The 26,169-nt window shown below is 43.0% G+C and overlaps 1 protein-coding gene across 4 annotated transcripts in view; it reads left to right on the plus strand.

The window, feature by feature from the left end:
- The window catches only part of UBR4 (ubiquitin protein ligase E3 component n-recognin 4), a 122,433-nt gene that overhangs the window by 44,027 nt on the left and 52,237 nt on the right, over window positions 1-26,169 (plus strand). The window contains exons 40-61 of one of the 4 annotated variants that reach the window (XM_072975260.1): window positions 996-1,178; window positions 2,051-2,209; window positions 2,556-2,708; window positions 3,182-3,409; window positions 3,709-3,866; window positions 4,813-4,984; window positions 5,231-5,432; window positions 6,449-6,612; window positions 7,053-7,269; window positions 8,118-8,334; window positions 10,269-10,332; window positions 10,760-10,894; window positions 11,899-12,073; window positions 12,952-13,092; window positions 13,957-14,078; window positions 14,437-14,548; window positions 16,305-16,435; window positions 16,557-16,734; window positions 17,201-17,305; window positions 18,864-19,001; window positions 19,716-19,890; window positions 25,892-25,988. In XM_072975260.1, coding sequence (XP_072831361.1) covers window positions 996-1,178; window positions 2,051-2,209; window positions 2,556-2,708; window positions 3,182-3,409; window positions 3,709-3,866; window positions 4,813-4,984; window positions 5,231-5,432; window positions 6,449-6,612; window positions 7,053-7,269; window positions 8,118-8,334; window positions 10,269-10,332; window positions 10,760-10,894; window positions 11,899-12,073; window positions 12,952-13,092; window positions 13,957-14,078; window positions 14,437-14,548; window positions 16,305-16,435; window positions 16,557-16,734; window positions 17,201-17,305; window positions 18,864-19,001; window positions 19,716-19,890; window positions 25,892-25,988 — 3,426 coding nt within the window. The remainder of the gene's footprint in view (window positions 1-995; window positions 1,179-2,050; window positions 2,210-2,555; window positions 2,709-3,181; window positions 3,410-3,708; window positions 3,867-4,812; window positions 4,985-5,230; window positions 5,433-6,448; window positions 6,613-7,052; window positions 7,270-8,117; window positions 8,335-10,268; window positions 10,333-10,759; window positions 10,895-11,898; window positions 12,074-12,951; window positions 13,093-13,956; window positions 14,079-14,436; window positions 14,549-16,304; window positions 16,436-16,556; window positions 16,735-17,200; window positions 17,306-18,863; window positions 19,002-19,715; window positions 19,891-25,891; window positions 25,989-26,169) is intronic. The other 3 variants (XM_072975262.1, XM_072975261.1, XM_072975263.1) reach the window with 3 other exon arrangements.

A 26,169-nucleotide genomic window follows, 5' to 3' on the forward strand; every position in this document is an offset into this window, starting at 1 on the left:
TCCAGTGTACTCTGCCTGGCCTCTTTAGCAGACAGTAAAGTGCCAGCACTTGCCGAAGGGAAGTGTAAGAATGAATGAGGTACGTGAATAGATCTCATGAGGTGACGGCTTTAAAGATGAAGCTAAAAAAATATTGGAATGTTGTTGATGATACATAAAGTTGCTAACTTTAAATTTTCCCAGGTTAGATCAGTGGGGAAAAAACCCCACTATCATCACTATCATTTTGTTTTTAAAAAGGGCATTTTAACATTTTTTGAAAGTCAATCCTTTGTATTAATTAAATTTAGTTTTATAGAAACATTCGCTCCATTGTTCTTGGATTGACAATAACTCGATGCATTTACCTAACTGTCCATTGATTAGAGATTGGAATCCATTGCTTTTTCTTCTTTCAAATTGAAGTTACAGTGTGTCAATTTCTGGTGTGCAGCACAATGTCCCAGTCATGCATATACATACGTATGTTCGTTTTCATATTTTTTTCATTAAAGGTTATTACAGGATATTGAACATAGTTCCCTGTGCTATACAGAAGAACCTTTTTTTAAAAACCAGTTTTTATATATAGTGGCTAACACTTGTAAATATCAAATTCCCAAATTTATCCCTTCCCAGCCCCTTCTCCTGGTAACCATAAGATTGTTTACTAAGTCTGCAAGTCTGTTTTTGTTTTGTAGATGAGCTAATACTGTCCTTGCTTTTTTTATTCTTAATTTAAAAATTTGTTTTTAGATTCCGCATATGGGTGATATTATATGGTATTTTTCTCTCTCTTTCTGACCTGGCTTACTTCACTTATAATGATGATCTCGAGATGTATCCATGTTGCTGCAAGTGGCATTGTTTTATTCTTTTTTATGGCAGAGTGAAATCTGTTGCTTTTGAATGACAAAATTGTGCAGTATTTCAGTCACATGAATAGTGTGTGTATGAGTCCACTTGATCTTTTTTGCTGTATTACTGCCTATTCTCTCCGCTTCCCTCTTTGCCAGGTTCCCACCTTGGGCTCCCAGGAAGGTGCCTTTGAGAATGTTCGGATGAATTACAGCGGAGACCAGGGCCAGACTATTCGACAGCTAATCAGCGCCCACGTGCTCAGGAGGGTGGCTATGTGTGTGCTCTCCTCCCCTCATGGACGCCGCCAGCATTTGGCTGTCAGCCATGAGAAAGGAAAGGTGAGTCCTTCAGTTCCTTCCCGCTCAGTTGAGGTCGTGTTTATTTTAGGTGCTGAGCAAAGCAGATAGTTGATTTTGTTCAGATTGGCCTGTTGGGTTCCAGGAAAGATACAGGGACAGATTATACAAGCTTTTCTACTGGAACCCTGAGCTACTTTATGAGACTTAGAACCAGTATGACTAGAACAAAGACTGGTTTCTAATTAGTACATCCCCACTCTGTCCTTTGAGCCTCTAGGCTAAGGTGACAACAGGCACTTACCTAGGACAGTGTGGTTCTCAGTCCTCCTGAGTCTGGTCACTCTGGAGGGCACAGACTGGAAGGGAAACATCTTCACAGGAAGACTCGGTGGGCCTTGTTCAGTTCTCCCCTGCCCTCCCAGCCCTCCAGGGTCACAGGGCAGTGTAGCGGTTCTGTAGAACCGCTAGAAGTCGGAAGAGAGTGTCTTAACTCACCCTTTTCTGTGTTCTGGCTTCTTCATCACCAAGAAAGTTGTTTTAACCTTATCTTAAGTGAAAAACAAATGAGAGGTGGAAGTAGCTCTAAAATACTTTAAAAAACCTTTTCATAGAAAATGAGAAAGGACAGTAGCATAAGAGAATTGTTTAAACATTTTATGAACTGATTATACGAAGAGAAGTTAGTTTCATTACTTACTTCTTTTGTCGTCTCTGGAAGGAAGAAATGAAAGGCATTCCATGGCTATTAGCCTGGAAATACAGAGGCTGATACTGGCCTTGGATTTTCCTAAGAGACTTACCCACAGAAAAAGCCTGTGAATCAGTATCTCTAATGAAGGAGCTTTTGTTAATGCTCTGTGTTCTCTGAGAGGACTAGGGTTAAGAGTAAGCTAATAATTATTCCTTTTCAGATCACTGTTCTGCAGCTCTCGGCACTCCTGAAACAAGCAGATTCTAGCAAAAGGAAGTTGACTCTGACCCGCCTGGCTTCTGCCCCGGTCCCCTTCACTGTGCTGAGCCTCACTGGGAATCCATGCAAGGAGGACTACCTTGCTGTTTGTGGGCTGAAGGTAACAATCCAGGTCCAGGTTTAGTTACCTTGAGCTGTAGACCCCTGTCACCTTCTCTCTTCTGTTCTCAGCATCCTTTTCTCTTGCTCATTGTTGAGATTAGAACTTAGAAGCCATTGGGAATGCAAAAGAAATCTTTCTCTGGATTTCTTTCAGATCTTCCAGATTCCTCTGGTATCGGTTGTAATCTCTGTGTTCTTGAAACCTGAATATGTTACTAGACAGCCTGCATACTATCTGAAGGCAGGGAATATTAGGGAAAGAAGGGAAACATTACAACTCTGAAATGAATTAGCCTACTTTCCAGATCACCTTTTAACCATTCTCTTCCTTAAACCGTGTCCAGGACTGCCACGTGCTGACCTTCAGTAGCTCAGGCTCTGTTTCGGATCACTTGGTTTTGCACCCCCAGTTGGCAACAGGGAACTTCATCATCAAAGCAGTGTGGTTACCTGGTTCACAGACCGAGTTAGCGATTGTCACTGCAGACTTTGTCAAGGTATAGTTACAGTTCTCTGAGGATGTGGTCCCCGGAATGGTTTTGCTTTTAAATCCAGAATGCCTGATCTCCATTGTGTGCTAACTTTCTTTAGAAGTTATGAGTGAGAAATCCTGACATTTTGTTGCCTTTTGTTATGTTGCTGAGCAGGCGTTTTCCGTGTGTAAGTAATACGATAATATGAAATTGATTCTGGCTCAACCCCTGCTGTATCAAGTGCACAGCTGTTACTGCACAGCTGTTACTGGGCTTGTTTTAAATTTGTTGATGTATGTCTCTCCCCTGTTAATTCCTTAAGGGAGAGCAAAGAGATACTTTATGTATGCTCAGTGCCTAGCACTTACAGGTGCTTCCTGAATGGAGAATGAGTGCTCGTTCCTCACCGATTGTAGCTGTTTGGGTTCACTGGGATAATCAGGGCATGGGGCTGAAATAGATCTCCATGTTTAATCTGTCTTCTTTCCATCCTGCAGATTTATGACCTGTCTGTTGATGCCTTGAGTCCAACCTTCTACTTTCTCCTGCCTAGCTCAAAGATAAGAGATGTTACCTTCCTCTTCAATGAAGAGGGAAAGAACATCATTGTTATAATGTCTTCGGCTGGGTACATCTATACTCAGCTCATGGAAGAGGCCAGCAGTGCCCAGCAGGGACCCTTCTACGTCACTAATGTACTGGAAATCAACCACGAGGACCTGAAGGTTAGAGCAGATGGTGCTGCTTCCTCTGAGTCCAGGTTTAATTAGCTTAGCGAATCTTCTCTCTCTTTTTTTTTTCTTTCTTCTAACTTTTTACTTAATAGCAAAAACTCTAAGCCTTTAGGACTAAACTTGAAGTCCCTTTATTCTCACGGTATTTTTAAGATTTATCACAGGGATCTTATTCTTAAGAGAATGAGAGCCCATAATCTTGGTTTAAAGTGAGTGAGCAGCAGAAGTGCAAGGCAGTGCCCAAGGCAACATGAGAAGTTAATGCCGATGTTGTGTCTTTGTCGTGACAGGACAGCAACAGCCAGGTGGCGGGTGGCGGTGTGTCCGTCTACTATTCCCACGTGTTGCAGATGCTCTTCTTCAGCTACTGTCAAGGCAGATCGTTTGCAGCCACCATCAGTAGGACAACTCTGGAGGTGTTGCAGCTCTTCCCCATCAACATCAAAAGGTGGGAATGAGCACTTGACGTTGAACTTTCACAGTGCTCATGTTCAACGGGCAAGCTCCAGCTCCTCCCAAGGACTTGCCCTTCCCTGCTTTGTGTCTTTAAATCAAGCAGCGTCCAGTGTTGGCAGGTTGAGCAGTCTGGATGGTTTGTCCCCCACCATGGATACCCCAAGCTGTAAGAGGTAGTTTGGAGGGTCACTGTCACTCAGAAGGAAAAGCTATAGTCAGTGTAGCAAACATGATTTTAATTTGATTACTGAGATTTGAGAAAGGAATGTAATTTTCTCCTAGACATTCACCCTGCTGCCAAGGTCCCCTTTAAGTTTCCCTCCTAGGGGATTTATCAGTAAAGAGAACATGGTGTCAGTGGAGGGGGCGTGGTTGGAGTTTGGGGATGTGGAAGCTGCCATTAGGTCTCTAGATGTTGGAGGTGTGTGAGCTAGTGTGTGTTTTATTTAAAGAGGAGGCAGAAAAGGTTTAGGGTCTCATCCCCTCTTTCTTACCTGCCATTGGAAAAGCCATTATAATACTTTCTCTCTGCCTCTATTTTGTGAGTTACCTGGTTTGGAATGAGATAAAATGGATACCATTCATATATAACTTGATGTGCTTAGAGATTCTTTAATAGGACAGTGGGTCATCAGCCTTTGGCAGCTCCGTGACCCTATACAGATGACAGCCTCTACGCACTTAGGGCCACCTGTTCCCCACATGGTGCAAGTCAGTGGTGGAGATCCTAAACCAGGGCTCCTGCTGGGGACACACGCTGGGGTGTATGAGAATATGTACGTGGCTCAAAATAAAACTGAGACTTGTGGATAATTTGAGTCTCTGAGCAGGTACATTGCTCTGAGAGTACAGTGGTTACTGAGGATGGCCGTTAGATTAAGAAAAGAACTATTAGGTGGTGATTGACACAAAACTGGGGCCACTCTTGTTGCCTGCAGTTCCAATGGCGGCAGTAAGACGTCTCCTGCCCTTTGCCAGTGGTCTGAGGTGATGAACCACCCTGGCCTGGTGTGTTGTGTCCAGCAGACTACGGGCGTGCCACTGGTGGTTATGGTGAAACCGGACACTTTTCTCATCCAGGAGATTAAGACTCTTCCTGCTAAGGCGAAGGTCAGTGCCATATTCTCCCATCACTTGAAATGACTGAACCTGCTTTGTTTTATGTTTGCATGTCATGTCACTTTCCCAGCTCTTTCCTTGGAGGCCTATAGAGGAATTTTCTTCTCGATGCCTTTTCTTTGCCACCTTTCGGCACCCCCTCAATTGACCGTGAAACCAGGTTGCTTCTCTGCCTCTTCCTGTAGGTTCTGATCTATGTTGTGGGAACTAACACTCTTCTTTGTCCTCTCCTCTCAGATCCAGGACATGGTCGCCATCAGGCACACGGCCTGCAACGAACAGCAGCGGACGACGATGATCTTGCTGTGCGAGGACGGCAGCCTGCGCATTTACATGGCCAACGTGGAGAACACCTCCTACTGGCTGCAGCCGGCCCTGCAGCCCAGCAGCGTCATCAGCATAATGAAGCCTGTTCGAAAGCGCAAAACGGCTACCATCAGTAAGGCCCCTCCTCCGCAGACTGGTAGGGGAAGGGGAACAGAATGCTTCTTGACGGTGACTCAGCCTAGGCTGCAGTAGATATTCATGAAGAAACGTTTTGTAAAGGTAGAGATACATGCTAGCTAGTTTCTCAGAAGCAGAGTCAGCTTGCTGAGGCCACCAATGTTCTGTGTGACTTGTAGAGACACATTGTACAAATGGCGAGCACCTGTTGGCTCTCCACTTTAGGTCAGTGGTTCCTAGGTGCCCAGGAATGGATTCTGTCTTCGGCCTGGTTTGAGATATTTTTTCCTAGGTTTAGGGAAGATGGCTTGCCTGATGTGAAGTGCAGGATGGAGATGACTGAGGAGTAGATGCTATCGGTTGGTTAACTTCTCAGTAGTGAAGAACCCATCATGGTGTCTGAGCTGGGAGTCTTGCTCCTGGCTCTTTAGAGTGTAAAAGCTTGAATTTAGGAGTAAGTGACTGGCTAAGCAAAGACCACTTCAGGGGTCATCACATTACCTGAAATTTGTTCTAGAGTCTACGTCTGAGAAAATTGTACAACTCAGCCTCCTCAGTTTTGTTTTGTTTTGGGGGGAAGATAATTAGGTTTATTTACTTATTTAATGGAGATACTGGATTGAACCCAGGACCTTATGCTTGCTGAGCACTGTGCTCTGTCATTGAGCTATGCCCTCCCTCCTCATCTTCCTTTAAAGAAGTAGTTTTTGTTGTTAATTTTAAATAAACCAGCTATGATAGAGCCTATCATTATTAACTGTACCCAATACTGACACCGGATTTCTTTGCCCCGCTAGGTCGTGTTGTGGTTGGGGATGATGACTGTTGAACAGCTAACCGCATGTAGGCATCGTACTGATGCAAACACTATAATCGCGAGTTTGCTTAGAAAGGTCAGGGCGTGCGCATGTGAGCTCAGGCTGGGGGGGTCTTCATCTGTGCAGTGGGCACAGAGGTGGTAGAGACCTCAATGACCAATGCTCTCTGGCAATCTGGTGCTGTTCTTCACAGCAACCCGCACGTCTAGCCAGGTGACCTTCCCCATTGACTTCTTTGAACACAACCAGCAGCTGACAGATGTGGAGTTTGGTGGTAATGACCTCCTGCAAGTCTACAACGCACAGCAGATAAAGCACCGGCTGAATTCCACTGGCATGTATGTGGCCAACACCAAGGTGAGGACTGACTGCACTGGGCTTCCTAGTCCCTGGGTAGAAGGACTCATGAGCAGTATGGTTTGAGGACATACCTTCTCTTAGAAGGCAAGACTCATAGTCACTAACCCTTGATTCTAGTTTAATGGTCCCTAGAATAAATGAGTATTCTCACTCCCATAAAGAAGGGCTCTTATTCCAATGTTACCAGCAGGGTCAGGGTTACTGTGGATAGGACAGTAGGAGGTGGTTAATGCTGGGGAGAAAGAAGCCTGCAGTTGAAGGGTCTACTCCCTGCCTCTGTTTTCCCATCCTGGGAAGAAAGGAAGTCATTCCTGGAGAGTTAAAAGGTTAAGGGTCCTGTGTAGGATCGCACGTCATGTCACTGTCATAGAAAGGACTGAAAGTTTGTCCTTAAGAACTTGTGTTCATTTTCTGACATTTGTTTCTCCTCCCTCCAGCCTGGTGGCTTCAGCATTGAGATTAGTAACAACAACAGTACTATGGTGATGACAGGCATGCGGATCCAGATTGGGACCCAGGCCGTTGAACGGGCCCCATCGTACATTGAGATCTTCGGCAGAACTATGCAGCTTAACCTGAGTCGCTCACGCTGGTTTGACTTCCCCTTCACCAGAGAAGAAGCTCTGCAGGCTGACAAGAAGCTGAACCTCTTCAGTGAGTCCCCAGCCCCTGACACAGACCATATCCTTCTCATTAGACTGCTGACCTGGGGGCAGGGCAGGGGCACTTCGCTGTGGCTCTCCAGTGTTCTGGGAGCCCTCTGCTGATCTCTCTGTGATCTCTGCCATCACGAAACTTGGAGCTTCATTTGCGATATAAGGCGACAAGGTGACAGCAAAGGGATACTTGAGAATGGCGGGGGGTGAAGATAGGGTAAAACTCTGCTTCAGGGTTCACTTCTGTAGGGCGAGGTAGCCTTGCTGATGGAGCTGCCTGCGGGTTTGGGCAGAGGCAGCAAGATTAGCACGTGAAATCGCAAGCCTTTCTTAAGGCACAGATGAGGGTCTCACAGGGCACACATCGCTGAGAGATGTTAGCAGTGCCTTTAAACCTTTAGAGTCCAAAGCTCTGAGCCTTTCCTAAGGCTGGCAACTTTCCTTACCCTTTACTGGCCACCTGTTGGATACTTTTTCTCCCAGAATGGTTGAAACAGTTGCTGTTAGTATGAATGACGATGGTCTGTACTTTGAACAAAGGGAGTGGTCAGAGATCCCTGGGTGGGGGGAGCTGCAGTACCCTGATAGCACCAGAGGATCCCTACAGTGGCATCTGCGGACTCTTCTTCTGAGCAGGAGACTTCATAAGCTTTTGGTTTCTGCACGTATGCAGCACCTATACACAGTTAAATTGCTGCTGAAGCCTCAGGAGACCAGGTTCCTCTGTGCCTGTAAAGTCAGTGTGACTTGGTACTTTGTCTAGGCTAGTGTGGTCTTTGCTTTGGAGGCGGTGGTGTTAGCCCTTCAGGGAATGTGCATCCTGAAGTCTTCTCTTGGTTACTGCAGTTGGGGCCTCGGTGGATCCAGCAGGTGTCACTATGATTGATGCTGTAAAAATTTATGGCAAGACGAAGGAGCAGTTTGGCTGGCCCGATGAGCCCCCGGAAGAATTCCCTTCTGCCTCCGTCAGCAACATCTGTCCTTCAAACCTGAACCAGAGCAATGGCACTGGAGACAGTGACTCAGCTGCCCCTGCCACCACGAGTGGAACTGTTCTGGAGAGGTACTGGCACCAGTGGGGCTGGCTTCAGTTCTCATCATTTCCCACTCTCCCTGCGGAACCAATGTCTTGAGAAAGTGAACCTCTCATAAATGTCTCATGAGTTTAGCCTATGATTTTCAAGTTTTCATGCAACCCGCCAACACTCACTGTCTCCTTAATGTGCAGACAGAGCCTGGAGTCTTGCTCAGAGCTGTCTGACTGCCTAGTCTTTCCCTGGGGGCTTCTGTCCCTTCCCTTCTCTTAATGCTCAGGTACCCTTTGGAGTAGCCAGAGGCTGCTGACCAGAAGATGCTTAAGCCAGTGTTATAGGTTAGGATCCAGTCTTGCTGAAATTATAGGGGAAAATCTTCCCTTCGTCCTGATTCCATCATCTTCTCATCTTTCTCTGTAACAGCTACCTAACGTGGTAATAACACTGCTGGCACAGAGTTCAGAGCCTCCTGAGGCTCCCCCCAGTGGCCTTCTTAAGCATTGCGCTTGGCTTCTTTGTGCAAGGGAGCTGCTGGTTTGCCATGGTAGATGCAGTAACTCATGATGTAAGATGTTCAGTTCTTACATTGTAAGTTGTAAGAATAGCCTGGCTTGGAATCACTGTCTCCCACCAGCAGCTTCCCCTCTTCCCTTTTTTCTCTTTCTTTTTCTTCCCCTACCCTATTCTTATGTTGTTTGCTTAAGATGTGTTTCCAGGTTTCTCTGAGCTTCACATTTTTTTCCTTTTTTTTTTCCTTTGCTTCTCCCCCAAGTTCTGAAACTGAGTCCCTAACCAAGCTGGACCGGTTAGTATGCCCTCTTTCTTTCCTCTGCACGAGCGAGTGTGTGTCAGGGAGCCGTGTAAGCGATGGCGTGGCTTTGCGTTGATTCCGCGTCTGTGGAAATGTCCTCTGCTTCTTTCTGTTCTGCTCATTGCATGGCTGCAGAGCTGTCCCGTGTCAAAGTGGAGAATGTGAAGGGTTCTACGTGCGCGCTTGGTGTTGGCCGCTTCAGACTTTGGCTTCCTCTTCCTTACCCCGTCCCTCTCTGCTCCCTCTGTACTGTGGATGAGAAACGGGGGTGGGGGTGCCAGGACAATGGAGAAGTTCTACTGTCTGAAAAGCTACCTGAGAGCTTGTTCTGTCTGCCTTGGTTTTAGACCCCAGGTCCCCCTTCCCCAGCTCTTCAGTGCCTTCCTCTGCCCCTTGACCTTTTTCTCTCCAGCTACCTTCTCCATGCTTTTCCCTTTCTGTCCAGAGCTTTAGCCCCCAGGGTGTTGGTCTTTTTTCTGTGCCGCATTAAACCCACAGGAGTGAGCCCTGGGGAGCATGTCACTTGATACCCTTCACCAGTTGGGTTTCCTATCCTTCCCTTAGAGAAAATTGCCTGGTTTTCTAAAGGTGCTTTATAGTACCTTTGAATGTTGGCAATTGGCATGCACCTGAAAATACAGTTTGTCCTCTTCCCCGTTCTTAGGGACTCATAGGACGTGCCTTTGTGCATTTTCTTTGAAGTGTAAGTAAAATCTAACCTTAGCTTCCCCAGTATAAGAAGATGGCTTTAACCTTTCCCTTTGTGTATCCCCTTTGCCTACTGATCTCTGGGCACCTGAGATTTGGGTCCCATTGCATCGAGACTGTTAAACCCGTCTCAGTGATCCCTGCCACAGGCAGCAGGAGGAAGCACGTTTATCCTCTTTGAGGAAGACAAGCCCTGTCTTTGAGTTATGGATTATGAACATGGCCTCAGGTTGATCTCCAAGCAGGAGCCAGTTTTCTTCTGGCCTGTAACACAAGGAAACGATATGCATGGTGCCTGTGGCAGGTCTTATTGTGCTTTGATTTTGTATTTGGCATTCATTAGCTGTCCTCAAGGTCCTCACGACTATAGCCTGTGCAGGGCTAAAGCACCAGGCGGAGAGAAGCGTTGTTGATGTACTCAAGCCAGCTTTTCTGTCTCCCTAGGCTGGTTGTGAGTTCTTTAGAAGCCCTGGAAAGCTGCTTTGCTGTTGGGCCAATCATCGAGAAGGCAAGTTTCTTTTTTAAAGCACATGGGCGCTTTCTAAAGAGGCAGGAAGTCAGTGCAGTCATCAGAGGCCCTAAAGCCTTGCAGCTAAAGAATGTTTATAACATAACGGTGATTTGCAAAGATGACACAGAGAAGTCTTCAGCTTCTGTCCTACTTTTTGGGGACCTACCATGAGAGTGCTTCGTAGAACAGGATGAGTGCTGATAAAAGAACACTGTTCTGGAAGTCGTGAGCTTAGACTCAATTTCTGTAGCTATGTTTTGGGAGGATTGTAGTCCTGAAATTCCTTGTTTTGCTCCTTGCAGTCCATGGAGCATCACCTAATCCTGGTGGCTGAGAAAGGAGGAAGAGGGAGGGCAGAGTATAGATAGTTCATTCTGCATGGATTTGGTGGGGTTAGTGACAACCCTGCTGTCTTCTGCATCAGGAGAGAAACAAGAATGCAGCTCAGGAGCTGGCCACTTTGCTGCTGTCCCTGCCAGCCCCTGCCAGTGTCCAGCAGCAGTCCAAGAGCCTTCTGGCCAGCCTGCACACCAGCCGCTCAGCCTATCACAGTCACAAGGTAATCAGGGATGCCTTCTATGGAAATGGAAGTTGTGATACTGGCAGGGAATCAAGTAAGTTGGCTTTTTGGATGTAAAGCAAGGACATAGCAAAGTATGATTGGGAAAGGATACCATAGAGATTAGACCCAAACAGTCTTAAGTTTCTCCTGAGAAATGAATGAATATCACTCAAACTGAGAACAAGCCAATAGTGCACCATTGGTTTGCGTTCATTTTTTTCCTGTCACTTTAATAGGATCAGCAAGAATTAAGGAAGGGAGGGGAGGGACATTTGAGTGTGGGTGGTTTCTCACTGGAAGAGGGATTAGGGAAGTCACTCAGGAGATCAGGTCTGCTGGTGTCTTCACTCCTCCAGCTGTGGACCACCCTAAACAAGGTGGACTTGCTTCTGAGGTATTTGTTGAGTGGTTGTTGGAGAGACTGAGGAAATCTGGGGAGAGAGGGTCTTAGCTATAAAAGTAAGTAGCGACTGAAGGCAGTAAGTTAGACCAGTTTCTATAAATGGAAAATATGACAAACTGTTCAGATCCATGAGGAAGAAGCCACCAGCCCAGATGCATTGGTTAACTTAAGTGCCTTCAACCCAGAGAGTTGAGAAATGTGAGTTTAACCTGCTGAACCTCTCAGAGAAAGGCAATTGTGGAAACATGTCTTTGGTATGAACCTGCAAAGAAATGACTTCGGTAGGAAAGAGATCTGGGGTGTTGCAGTTCTGGAGAATTGGGTGGCTTCCAATTTTCCTATCATACTTTGATACTGATTTCATGGTTTTTGATTCTTTTCTTTTCTTTTTTTTTTTTTAGTACCTTTAATGTTTTATGTATTAAGAAGTTTAACTGCACTGGGCTGCTTTGAAGTTTTGTTGCAGGTAGTCGGTGGTACTTAACCTGCTTCCCTGAGAGGAGGCAGCCGTCCTGATGACTTGCCAGTGCTCCTCTCCACTTTGCTTTAGTGCCCAGCCCTTGCTTTTGGTTCATCCTCTGTGATTCTTTTGTTGTAGGATCAGGCCTTGCTGAGCAAAGCTGTGCAGTGTCTCAACACATCCAGCAAAGAAGGCAAGGATTTGGACCCTGAGGTCTTCCAGAGGCTGGTGATCACAGCTCGCTCCATTGCCATCATGCGCCCTAACAACCTTGTCCATTTTACGGAGTCAAAGCTGCCCCAGATGGAAACAGGTGAACTTGGCCTATATGGCCGTGGTCCTGAAATCTGCTTAATATGCCTTCTTTACCCTCTCATCTTCTTCTTGTTCACACTGGCCTCGGACTGACTTCAGACTCTTAAGACAGGGATTTTATTCTCTTGTCTTTGTACCTTGTAGGGATTTTGACATTAGGATTGTACTATTCTATGTAAATACTCTTTCCAGTGCTTACCCCTTGGATTATTCTTGAGTTTATTTAGTGCTCTGGACGTCAGCTATAATCTGTCTCTGAAATTACTACCTCTTAAAATCCTCAGGGTAAAGTTAAGCTTGTGTCCTGGTTGCTTTAAAGTAATAGGGTCATATCTTTTGCTTTCAAGCTGTTCTTTCACCAGTATTTTATTAATATGTGTAGTGGCCTTTTGCAGTGCTCGGTTCTGTTTTCTTCTCTCTCCTCATGTTGGCTGGGTACCAAACTGGCTTTCATCAAATAGAGTTTATTGATGCCTTTTACATTTCTCTTGTTTACATGCTCCCACGTGCTGTCATCATCCTGTTCCTCCTCTGGTACTATGATCCAGGAATCATTTCAGGAAATCCCAGATGTTCCCCTAGCTTTTAGAAGTTGAACTGTTGGACCTGAGATCTCTGAATCTGCTGTAAAGATCCTGAATGCTCCCCACTTCTACTTAATTCTAACATACAATGTTTTCTGTGATATTCCTTTCCCAGACTGTTTTTTTCCTAGATGTGCCTGCTGGAGTCTAGGGATAGTTGGCATATTGATTGGGGCCCCACTTGAAACTCCCTCCCCAGGCAAGCTTCCTTGACCTGAGTTAACCTTAAAACAAATTAAATTCCATCTTAGATTTACCATCGTTAATGATTTGTTTTTTTTCTCCTGCTTAGAAGGAGCGGATGAGGGGAGAGAACCTCAGAAGCAGCTGGAAGGAGATTGCTGTAGTTTCATTACCCAGCTGGTGAACCACTTCTGGAAACTCCATGCATCCAAACCCAAGAACGCCTTCTTGGCACCTGCCTGCCTGCCAGGTATCATGTTAAAAGGGTGCTCGAATCTTGATAGATAGTGAAGCCTGATGTGAATTCTTTTCTTTGATCAGATTGAACTCTTGATCTTAGCCCTCATCATCCATCTCTTCCAGAATGAACAGCTAGGAAATAGAAGTCTGTGAGATGGAAGCATTGTTCCTGATACAGGAACTTAGCAGTGCAGCAGAGAAGTGGGATTTTGTTCTCTCTCTTCATGTTGGGTTGAATATTTCACATAAAGGCATGTGTATATATGTGCACGTGCTTACTGGTATTTATAATTATTTTTAAAAGTCTTTGAAAGCTTGATTCAAAGCCAGTTGAAAAGGTAGAAGTTAGGCATCATCTTTGAGAATTATTTTATTTCTCAGCCAGTACTTCCTTTGGTATTTAACTTCTCATGCTCTCCAAGGTTTAGGTGGAAGAGTAAGGATCTGAATAGCTATCTAGGAAAATAGAAGGACCCCTCGTGCTCGTTTGTGTTTGGAGGTTGCTAGGGCGGTAAACCCGAAAGGCACGTGGAGGCCGTCTTCATCATCACCTGCCGTTTGGGGATAGTAGGGAACATTTAGAATCTGCTCCCCTCTTCACACTTCTCTGTCCTGTCTTGTGATGTCCATGAAGAGTAGACACTTTTTTCTGTGATGCAGGATATTTGGAAAGGCTTTTGAGGACAGTTTGGGAGATTCAGGAGACTATTAACAAATCACAAATAATGCTGACGACCTATATCTGCATGTGTGTTTTTGTGTGTGCTTGTCATTTTTGTGTTAGCTTGGCCTTTATGTGGGCATAAGAATTTTTGTTTTTATCTTGGACTCTCAAGTAGTTAGTAGTTTTTCATCATATTTTTTTCTCCTTTAGGCCTAACTCATATTGAAGCTACCGTCAATGCTCTGGTGGACATTATCCATGGCTACTGCACCTGTGAGCTGGACTGTATTAATACAGCATCCAAGATCTACATGCAGATGCTGTTGTGTCCTGTACGTACCATTACAACCCCATATAACCCTGGGAATGTCTAGAAAATTTTTTCTTGTACGTTTGCCAACTACTGAAATAAAACAGTTTTAAAGGATGGTAATGGGAATTAAGAATTGTGAATATTTAAAAAAGCTTTAAGATCTTATTTCATGGAAAAGAAAGCGTTTGGAAAGGGATGTACTTGGTCTGTCTTGTTCAGGTCAGGAAATGGGGTTAACTGCTGGCCTTGGTCAGCAGGGTTGCAGGTGAGAGTAGTGACTGTAAGTGACTGTTCAAGAAAGGAAAGTGTTTTCTAGACAGTTTCATGAGTAACATAAAACCTAAGAATAAGAATGATGGTTTCCCTTTCAACCTCAGGATCCTGCTGTGAGCTTCTCGTGTAAACAAGCTCTAATTCGAGTCCTAAGGCCCAGGAATAAGCGGAGACACGTGACATTGCCCTCCTCCCCTCGAAGCAACACTCCAATGGGTAATGCGAGGTCTGGGTTTAGGCTTGTGTGCGTGGGGTGGGGTCGGGGGGAGGACGTTAGTGTTAGGGTTTGCTTCTCGTGTTGACCAAGGTTCTGCAGACTTGTTTTACTCTGCTTTATTCCACACAGAATTTAAGGTGGTATATAAAAATGCATATAGTAACTAGAATAAAAATAAAATCAAAACCAGGGAGAAATACAGCTACAATAGTAGAATCAAGCCAAGGATGCAAAGAAATCTACATCACAAAGTCCTACATGGTGGTTAAGGGAAGCTCTTATATTTGGCCGAAAGCTTCCTAAGAGCCAAACTAAAATAAGAACAGTTCAAAAATCATAGTGACTATAAAGAAAAAAAATACCACTTTTCAGGAAATGAAAAATTTCCTGGCCTGAAAGCCTTTACATTAAGGCTTCATTTTGTTGTCTGAGGGGTAGTATCCTCAGTGGACTTACCTACAGTAAGATCAACAGCGAATTTCGTAAGAGACTTCCCTCGTGATACACTTGGACACAAGTCAAGGACATAACATTTAACATTTTAGTCAAAGCAGTTCTATGAAGTGCCTAAATACTGCGTTAGTATATTATGTAACTCTGGTTACTTGGTTTGGCTCAGAAGTAAATTTCCAATGAAAGTCACATGCATAGTTTTCAATTTTCTGTTAGCCATATTATAAGGAGTAAAAAGAAATATGTGAAATTAACTTACTAATAATTAACTTAATCCAGTATTTCAAAAAATATTTCAGAATGTAGTCAACATAAAAAATTATTTGTAAAATGTTTTGCATTCTTGAAAAATATTTTTTGTTCTGTCCTTAAAATCGAGTGGGTACTATATGCTAACATCACACATCAGTTTGGACCAGTGACATTGTAAGTAGCAGCTGTGGCTACTATATGGTACAGTGCAGGTCTAGAGGAGTGCATGTAACTTTGAGACCTTCAGACCTTCTTCCTCGAGTATCGTTCATCTTATCTAAGCTTTTGATGAGTCAAGCGACAGTTTGTTTCTCTTTTCTCTGGGGAGAAGCCAGAGTCCAGACAGTTTGTTTTCAACTAAAGCCATATCCACATGCTTTTCTCAGCTCATCAAGTGGAAGGCGAGCTCTCCATCCTCTTCTGATTAGGGGTCTCACCTGGACTTGTCCCTATTTAGAAGGCCTCTCCCCTTCACACACAAGCTGGTCTGGGCGGACCTGTAGTGCTGTCCTCAGCTTCCATTCGATGGTTCTACATTTCAATTCTGATTCTTCTCATAGTGATTGTGTAGTGTGAAAATCTCACTGACCCAGTTGTTTTGGGAAAGAAACAGTAAAATAACACTTCAAGCTGCCAGTACAGATAACAGATAAACATCTCCATTGTATTGTTTTCCCTGTCTTGCCCAAGGTCTCCTGAGGGTTGGTGGGAGCTCATAGGGCCTACTGGTCTTCAGTTTCTCTGCCTTATGGAAATCCCTTTGGAATCCACGTTTTTGGTTTTTGTTTGTTTTTTCCTGTATCAGCTAGAAAAGCCTTTTCCTAAGGGTGGTGGGGCAGGCTGTCACTGCCAACACCACCTTCCCAGATCCAGTTAGGTCCAGGAAGCAAGAGAGCAGGGCCAGGCATAGCCCCTTGGAGCTCACCTCTGCAGCACAGGGTGCTAGCTGGTAGCTTGTCTTGGTTTTTGTTTGCCGTGTGCCTTATCTTATCCCATGCCAAGGGAGTAGAGAGCAAGTACCTTCAGGTGACTGGGGTTTCTTTGACTCAGGAGACAAGGATGATGATGACGATGATGATGCAGATGAGAAAATGCAGTCATCAGGGATCCCGAATGGTGGTCACATCCGTCAGGAAAGCCAGGAACAGAGTGAGGTGGACCATGGAGATTTTGAGATGGTGGTGAGTCTCTGGCAGCAGGAGAGGGGAGGAGGAGCCTTAGGACTCTTCTCCAACTCTTATTCAGTGGACTTCCAAAAGCTGCCATTTACCATGGGACACTGACAGAGCTTTCTCTCTGCAGTCTGAGTCGATGGTCCTGGAGACAGCTGAAAATGTCAACAATGGCAACCCCTCTCCCCTGGAGGCCCTGCTGGCAGGCGCAGAGGGCTTCCCCCCCATGCTGGACATCCCGCCTGATGCAGATGACGAGACCATGGTTGAACTAGCCATTGCCCTGAGCCTGCAGCAGGACCAGCAAGGTAGAAGGCAACGCCAGGAACACAGCGGCCCGTTGGCCGTGCACAGGAAAGAGGGTTTGGCAGTTACTGATACCCAGCTGACTTAGCTTGTCCCCAGATTTGGGGAGAGGTTGATCTGGGTGAGAGCTGTTCAGAGATACAGGTGGAGAGTGAGAGGGATTGTGTTGGGGTTTTTAGTGGGAGAGCCAACCGCATAGTTTCTGTGTTAGTTTGGTCTTTTGGATTATTTCCTCCCGAATCTGTTAGATTCCTCCAGCCTGTGTCCTGCCTGAGCTGAAGGAAGCCTTCCACCATCTCTGTAACTGAACTTGGTGGGTGGACAGCAATGGCTGTGGAATAACTTCCTCTAGGCCAGAGGGGGTCACACGCTGGTGAGTTTAGACCCCGGAGGGCAGCAGGTGGCCAACGCAGTGTTGTGGACGGGGTCTGGAGGGGATGCTGTGCTCACTCTCCACTTGTTTCCCAGGCAGCAGCAGCAGTGCCCTGGGCCTGCAGAGCCTGGGGCTGTCCGGCCAGGCACCCAGCTCTTCCTCTCTGGACGCAGGAACCCTCTCTGACACCACAGCATCAGGTAACTGTCCACAGCAAGGGGCGCGGCTCAGGGCCCCAGGACCCTCAGGCCTCGTTTCCAATGCTGTGAGAGTGTAATGGGCAGCTGCTTTGACAGGCCATTCTGGACTTCCTGCTTCTGCCTTTGCTTTGGAGATTCGGGTGTGGAAGGCATAGCGAAGCAGCTTGGCAAAGGCGCTCATGGCTCCGCTTCCCTACACTTTGCATGCTGCCTGGCTTCAGCTGATTCCCCAAGGAAAGGCCGAGAGAGCGGCTTGCAGGTTGATCAGCTTCAGGTCTTAAATCACAGCTTCTAGGGTTCTTCACCAGAGTTCTAACATTTCAGACAGTATTAAAAAGGAGACAAGAAGTAGAGCTCACACCTTTTAACTTTTTTTCTTTCTTCCATCTGCAAATAAAAGTGAAGCTGCCGGAAGCTGAGTTACGCTTCATGTCAGTGTGGGTAACCATCAGGGATCTGAGCTTGGGAGGTAGGGTTTTTGTGAACAATTCAAATGCATAGGAAATCTTTAGACCTCATTTTGTCTTTACTTTCCATCTCTTTCTTAATCTGATAAGAAAAAAAAAATTATCCCCTGAATAGAGCATTGGTCCAAATACAGGAGGGCAGAACACCTGAACAGTCTGCTGGAAAATCAACCCCTGAGTGATTTAAGGGTTGATTTAGAGTTTTCAGACTGATGCTTTTCCCCTATATTTGTTTTTCTTTTTTTTTCTTTCTTTCTTGTTTTGGGCATTTTATCATGGGTAGATAGAAAGGGAGAAATTGGCTGTCCCCTCTCACCTGCTGCCATGGCTTGTTGCTTTTCTTAGGTCTGTTTAGTTGCTGTCATTTCAGGCTTGGAGGTCGCCCTTGTGCTGTGCCAGTTGTGTTCCTCCTGTGCTCTGTGGCTGTCTTGGCTTTCCTCCCCCGTGTATCTCATCCAGCATTTTCCTCCTGTCTCAGCTCAGCCCTGATCCTGGATGCTGTGGCTGTCTCTGGGGAATTTCCTTGCTTCATTATTAGCATCTGATGATGATGATTAGGAAGTGTGAAATTTCCCAATGAGCTCCCCCTCTAGACCACCTGATTAAAAAAAACCAAACAGGGTTGATTCAAGAGCTCATGCAAAGTGATTTCCTAGCATAAGCATAAATTGATTACAAAACAAATCTCATTAAAATTCAGAGTTTATGCTTTTGAATGGTAATGGCTAGTTTCCGATCTCAGCAGGTGTCAGTAACACCTAGACTATGGTGACCGGGAAGCATTTTAGCTAGAAAGCTGAGCGTCCATGTCACAGATTCTTCTTGAATCTCTGCACTATTTTACTTGCACTGTAATGTAACAGCGAAGGAAATGCCCAGTGAACTGGGTTTTCACTTCTGTCTAAGTACTGTTTGCAATGCACTGTGTATAGTGTTTGTTCCTGTTAGTGATTAACCAGCGAAGCAGATTTTTCCCTTTTTTCTTTGACGACAGGATACATAAACTGCATTGTGTCCCCTGCACTATGTGGTTTGATGCTTTCGCCCCAAGGAGGGGTTTTTACCTGTAACAGCTCTCGTTACTCTCCCAGCTCCAGCCTCGGACGATGAGGGCAGCACAGCAGCGACTGACGGCTCCACCCTTCGGACTTCTCCTGCTGACCACGGTGGTAGCGTGGGCTCGGAGAGCGGGGGAAGTGCAGTGGACTCAGTGGCTGGCGAGCACAGTGGTAATGTGGCTGGGGGTCCTGATCTCCTTGGGCGGAGGGTGGGAACAAAATAGGACTCCCTGTCTGGGTCCTGGGATTGGTTCCAGCCGAGGGAAGTTTAATTATCTGCTAGTAAAGAAAGAAATGACATACACAATCCCAGATCACGATTAATCTAAAACAGTTTTGGTATGGCTTTTAAATGAGTCAACCTGTGGTTTTTGCTCCTTCTGTTGGGGGAAGAGATTTGGGGCAGTCCTTTTATTAATGATCTGATGTGTTAATGAAGCAGGCCAGATATGTTAGCAGATGAGGGGTGGGGCTGTGGAATGAAGAAGGATGACAGCACCATTTGGGTTTGGTCTTATAAATCCGTCTTTGCTTAAAAGTTGGATATGAAAAGTTTTTTTGTAGAGGAGATAAAGAGTAGCTGATAATTTCTAATTTCCCAAGTCAGTATATGTTTCCTCTGGAGTATGAGATGGAAATTTATCAGCAGCTGAGATTAAGATTATTCTTGTGGGTGGATCTTATATTCTAGAGGATGAATGACTACCCAGAGAGTCATTTAGTGCTGTGGGGCCAGTATCATGAATTCAGTCCTTTTTGAGCTTCACATAGAAGAAAAGTTTCTAAAGCTACCAGTTATCATCTAACTATTGCTGTCTTCAGAATGCATTGGATTGGACCATGCTTTGGGAGTTGATTTGCACTTTTTAAACCATTTCTCTTTAGTATCTGGCCGGAGCAGTGCTTATGGTGATACCACAGCAGAGGGGCATCCGGCTGGACCAGGAAGTGTCAGCTCAAGCACTGGTGCCATCAGCACCACCACCGGACATCAGGAAGGAGATGGCTCCGAGGGAGAAGGAGAAGGGGAAGGAGAAGGAGATGTCCACGCTAGCAACAGGTCAGGACCTGGCCATTTGCAGTCAAGAGGCTTTCCTGCGGGAGGTTTCAGGAATAGGATGGTGGATCAGTTGAGGAGGTGGAGTGTGTCATAACAGTATATTTCTTTTGAAATGCAAAGGTAATAAACTCAGGAAACAGTTTAAAAATCTTGGGAAGTGTTCTAGGTCTGTCTTCTTGGTCCTAATTAGACTTTCATCAGATCAATTGTAGAGAGAATAGGAAGCGGTTTTTCTATTAAGGCCCTTCTCTATATCCCTTAGTACCTGTAAAGTTATTGTCATAAGAACATGTATCCTCCTTACGCCCATCTTTCTGATGTTTCATCATCACCCATAAACTCATTTTGTAGCATTCTCTTTATAAATGGCACTATTCTAGGCTCAACAGTGATAGTTACTAACTAAATACTAGAAGTAACTCCTTGTTCAGTATGTTGATCAGGTAATAGAAAAGTAAGACAGGAAATGCATGTTTATGTCTAGAAATATCAGTGGTGGGGCATTTGGCAGATGGAAAATAATTCATAAAATCCTAATCCATCCCCCTTAAGAAATTTTGGTGGTATTTGGTACTGGATTGGTGGGATGAATGTATTCTTAACCAAGAGGTCACTGGAGAAATAGAAAAAACCCAAGGGACATACTTGTGATAGAATGTTTGTTAAATTCATTGAGGCCCACAGTTATCACATTAGTACAGAAATCACTATTTTGAACTGAATGATTTCTATCAGAAAAAGAGTTCACTGAAGCAGTCAGGTATCAGTCATTTTGAGAGGGCGTCAAAGAGTGTCTCCTGTGTTCCTTGTATCCTGCTGCTTCTGCTCAAGCTTGTGCAGTATCTCTGGTGAAGATGACCTCTGGCTCAGTTAACTGATGATATTTTGATGGGGTTTGTTTTTCAGGGTTTAACTTATAAAGGCATTTCCTACTTAATCTTTTTTTTCCCTCTTAATGTGATTTCTAGATTAATTCAGTGTGCTCAGATAATGTGATCTTTGTGATTTCTGGTTCTCTGAAATTTACTTTCAAAAATACTTTTAATGCAGTCTACATTTGCTTTGTTGTTGTTATTGAAGTACCATCAGTTACAATGGGTCAGTTTCTGATGTACAGCACAATGTCCCAGCCATGCATGTACGTACATGTATTCGTTTTCATATTCTTTGTCATTAAAGGTTATTACAAGATACTGAACATAGTTCCCTGTGCTATTACATTTGCTTTTTAATTGAAACAGTTAAGTTTATTTACAGTGAATGTTAACTACTGATATATTTGAATTTATACCTGCAGTTTCTTCTGTGCTTCTTATTTGTTCTGCCTGTTTCTGTGTTTGTTATTATCTTCTTTGTAGCCGTCTTTTGGGTTGATTTGATATTTTTTCATTCCTTACCTCCCCCCTCCCCGCAGCTTTGCAAGTTTGAAGGTTGTTCGCTCTGTTTCCAATCTTTTAGTAGTTACACTAGTCATTTTAACATGCATATTTAACTTATCCAAAACTAAAGTTACCTAAGAGCTGTAGCTTCTTCCTGAAAACATGAGTACCTCAGACGGCTTTGTTCATTCTTATGAATTTGAACGATTATATTTGTGTGTCTTAATGAAAAAAAGCCTTTTAAAGCTTTCAGGATACTATTGCTGTTTTGTGGAGTTTATGTGGTCATTGTTTATTTAGATTTGCTCACATGTTTACTACTTTTTATGCCCATCGTTTCTTTGGCATCTCAGACCTTCCATCTAGGGTCACTTTCTTCTTTAAGTATGTCTGTTAGATTTTCCTTCAGGGGAGGTCCCCTGTGGAAATGTTTTTAGTTCGCTTACATTTTGTGGATTTATTTTATTTTTGATGGGCATACAATTTTGTGTTGACATTTTTTCCCTCCCCAAACTGAGAATGGTATCCACTGTTACTGCCAATGTGATGTCACCTGCTGTTACAGCTATTGCTTCTTTGAAAACAGTGTCTTTACTACTGCTTTTAAGATCTTTATTTTGTCATTGTGTTTTTTGTAGTTTTGCTTGGATAGGTTTAGTATTAAACCAAAAGGGGGAAAAAATGTATAAACTAACTATATTTCAGCAGCTAATTCTTTTTTTCCTTCTTTTCTCTCAGTGTCAAGATTTGAACCAGCTGATTTTTCTTGTAGGCTCCTAATATGGGAAGAAGTGATATCCTTCTGTTTACTTCTAAACTCAAGGTGTAGCCTTCTGTGATTCTTTCATGAGGCTCTCATAGAAGGCTCTCCCCACTTGGGGCAGATTCTGGATGTTTTTGCCTATTCCAGATGTCTTGTGAGGTCCTAGCAACCAGTTGCTCCAGCTGCCTTCAGAGCATCATGGCCTCAAGTTTTCAGATGCCTTAAAAATCAGTCTCAGGGCTCTGCTTACCCCTCTGGATTTCTATCTTGACTCATTCTCTGAGTGACTTCTTGATTATTTCTCTAATAATTTCTTAATTGCTAGTGAGCTCATTATTGCTTTTATTTTGATCCCTGTATTCAATAATCTTTCTAAATTCACACAAATTCTAATTAAAGATTTTGATAATTAGATTACTTATAATTATGGGTTTGATAATTAGATTAATTCTGATTACAGGTTCTGCATGAGCAGTCTTGTCTAGTGCAAATAGTAACATATAATTTTTTTCTCTCCAGTCTTTAGGCCTTTTAATTGCCTTTTCTTGCCTTATTTCATTGGCTAGGACAGGAGTGGTGATGGTGGAAATCTTATCTCATTCTCAGATATGAGGGAAGAGGTTCAGTATTTTACCATTAAGTATGTTACCTAGACGATTTTCTATAGATATTCTTTATCAAGTTAAGTTTTGTTCCTGGTTTGCTGGGAGATGGTTAATCTAGAATTGGTTTCTGAAGCTTTCTAGTTGCTTTTGTTAACACTTTATTGTTTATATGTCTTTATCTTTTGTTCTGTTCAAGGTTGTAAATTACATTAATTGGTTTTCCATTATTAAACCAACATTCTGGGGTCACTTGATCATGATGTCTTACCCTTTTTATCACTGGATTTGATTTGCTAATACTTCATTTAGACTTGTAATTTTTCTTCTTTGAAATGTCTTTATCATGTATCAGTATTCATGTTATTCTGGCGTCAGAGTAAGCGAGGACATGTTTGTGGATGTATTTTTGATGTCTAGAAGAGTTTGGGTAAGATTGGTATTTTTTCGTCTATGAATTCTTGAAAAAGTAAAGTCATCTGGGTCTAGACTTTCTTTAAGAGAAGCTATTGAATTATAGATTTATTCTTTAAATGACAGAATTATTTCTGTTTGTGTGTCAGTTTTGGTATGTTGTGATTTTCAAGGAATTTGATAATTTTATTTAAGTTGTCAACTTTATTGGCATAAAGTTGTTTATAATGTATTTTATCATACTTTTAATGTCTTTAGGATCTGTAGTGATACACCTCTTTTCATTTCTAGTATTGGTAACTTAAATTTTTTTTTTCCTAATAATCAGTCTGGCCAGGAGTTATCAATATTACTTGCAAAGAAACAACTTTGGCTTTGCATTTTCTCTGTTGTATGCCTGCTCTCTGTTTCACTTCCACTCTTTATTATTTCCTTCCTCTCCTTACCAGCTATTTTGTTTTAGTACTTTATTTTTTGGGAGCTTAATTTTATGTGTTTTGGTTTTTTTAGCTTCATAAGATAGAAGTTTAAATTACTGATTTTTAAGTATTTATTTTTAGATACATATTTGAAGTTACGTGTTTTTCTCTAAAATTCTCTGTAAACTTTGCTTTGGTTGTAGCCCACATATTTTGATATGTTGTATTTTCATTGCTATCCAGTTCAAAATGTTTTCTAAATTCTGTTGTAATTTAGTCTTTGGCTCATGGGATATTTAGAAATATGTTGCTAAATTTCCAAACATTTGAGTATTTTCTAATTATTTTTCTGTTGTTGATTTATAGTGTAATTTACTGTAGTTGGGGAACATAGTATGTGAATTTCAATCCTTTGAAATTTATTGAGACTCATCATTACTTCTAAAATAATGTTAATATCTTTTCAGAATTTTCAGTTTTTCGGTGGCGGGTCAATTTAGGTAATGTGGTCATGTTGGTAGTGGAATTCTCTAAAGTTGTGTAAGTTTGCTTTATTTTTCAGTAATTAAATAATTGTTAAGTGACTTACTATTTTAAATAATACAATAATTGAATTGGTTTTAACTTTAAGCCACAAGAGGAGGGAATTGTAATTTTTGGTATACTGTTTTTTTGTTGTTGTTGCTTTTTGTTGTTGTTAAGTTTCAAGAGTACTACTATCTTAAAAGTTTGAAAAGTCAGTAATCTGGTATGATCTTGATCCCAGTCAAGACTCCTCGTTTTGTTGACTGTTTGCTTTGTGTGTATAAGTCACACATACATTCTCCAAATCTGAGCATTTTAGTCCATCTCAAAACTTATGTTTTATCCTAAAAGTATTGAGCTGCTGCTGTCATCTCATCCTTCATCACTTGTACACCTCTGTTCTTGGGCATTTTTTATTCATTTGTAGTCCCTACACAGCTGTCCTAATTATTCAAAGATGCATGCGTGGGCTTTTATATGTTACTGTATTCTGAAGGTTGTTTAGCTCATTCCTTTGAGTTCTTTTTAGAATGATTATCATTAATTATTCAAGACTATTTTCATTCAAGATTTATTATTTTGAAAATATGCTGGATACCTGCTAGGGTACTTAATACATGAAAATTACACTTTAAAATATATGTATAACTTAATCCCAGCCAAATGACATTCTAGAAAAGGCACAGCTACAGAAACAATAAAAAGATCATGATTTCCAGGGGCTTGGGGAGGGGGAGAGAGGAATGAATAGATGGAGCACAAGGGATTTTTAGGGCAATGAAATCACTCTGTATGATACTATAGTGGTGGCTACATGTCATTATGCATTTGTCAAAACTCATATTATGTACAACATCAAGAGTGAACCCTAATGTAAACTGTGGACTTTGGTTGATAATAATGTGCCCATGTTGGTTCATCGATAGTACCAAATATGCCACACTGATGAGGGATGTTTTGAGGGTAGGGGAGTATATGTGTGTGGGTGGGGAGAGCTTTGTGCAAACTCTCTGTATTTTCTACTCAATTCTGCTGTGAACTTGAAACTGCTCTAAAAAAATAAAGTCTATTAATTAAAAAATATATATATATATATAAAAATTGTGGTTTCTTATAAATAGTCTGTAAAGTAAAATGAAGCAAAAACAGTTTATTAATTATGAGAGTGAATCCATTAATTGATTCAGCATATGTACTGTTAATCTGTGTAAGATTGTGTTAGGTGAGACTGCCAACCAAGTCGACAACACCCTAATTAATTTTCATATTCTTCTTCTTAAATTAGCATATGCACTAGAGATCCAGAAGCACACACTTACTTTGGGAACCCAGCTGTATATCTGCAGGTGAAGAAGGCTAGGTAGTGGCCAGCTGCATATATGGGAGAACTCATGGTTCTAGTATTGATACTGAAGTTGAATTTTGCAGGTAAAGCAGTGACTGGCCTTCCTAAGGGCTTGGGAAGCAAGAAAAAGAAAGATCTGGGCCACTGTGCAACTGGATAATGTAAAATGTTTAGGTAGAAGTCCAGAAAACAATGCGTGGAGGCAGAATAGGACCATGTGTCAGAAAAAGTCATCAAGCTTACTGTTGATGGTTTGGTGTTAATGCTGAGAACCACTAGGACCCTATTGCTTGAGAGATATTTTGACTTTCCTGTAGTAAGTTTCAGTACCATCTGTTGTATTTTGGAATAGTTTTGTTCTCTTTTAACAGAGGGAGATTTTTCCTTCTTTGTTGCTGGTATACTGAAGACATTTCTTAACATTTTTTAATGCTAGGATTCTTCCTAAGCAGTAGGCTCCTTGTTTACCCTGGTGGCAGGAGGAAAGAACTATATTCAGCTGGCTAGTGTTTGTGTGCTGGCTCATGTTTCATGTATTTTTCTTCACCTTTTAGGCTGCACATGGTTCGTCTGATGCTGTTGGAGAGACTACTGCAAACCTTGCCCCAGTTACGAAATGTTGGAGGTGTCCGGGCCATCCCATACATGCAGGTATCCCTCAGTTCACTTGGGTCTATCACATCATAGTTGGACCATCCTTAAGCATGCTCACAGTTCTCTCCAGAGGCTTGGTATTGTTTGGCATTAGGTCATAAAATAATGCAATGTAATTTTGAATTGCAAGTTATAGCCCTTCATTTTAGAGATGAGAAGGCTGAGGATCAGAGAATTA

The sequence above is a fragment of the Vicugna pacos genome, chromosome 13 (assembly GCF_048564905.1).
Source record: "Vicugna pacos chromosome 13, VicPac4, whole genome shotgun sequence".
Lineage (NCBI taxonomy): Eukaryota > Metazoa > Chordata > Mammalia > Artiodactyla > Camelidae > Vicugna > Vicugna pacos.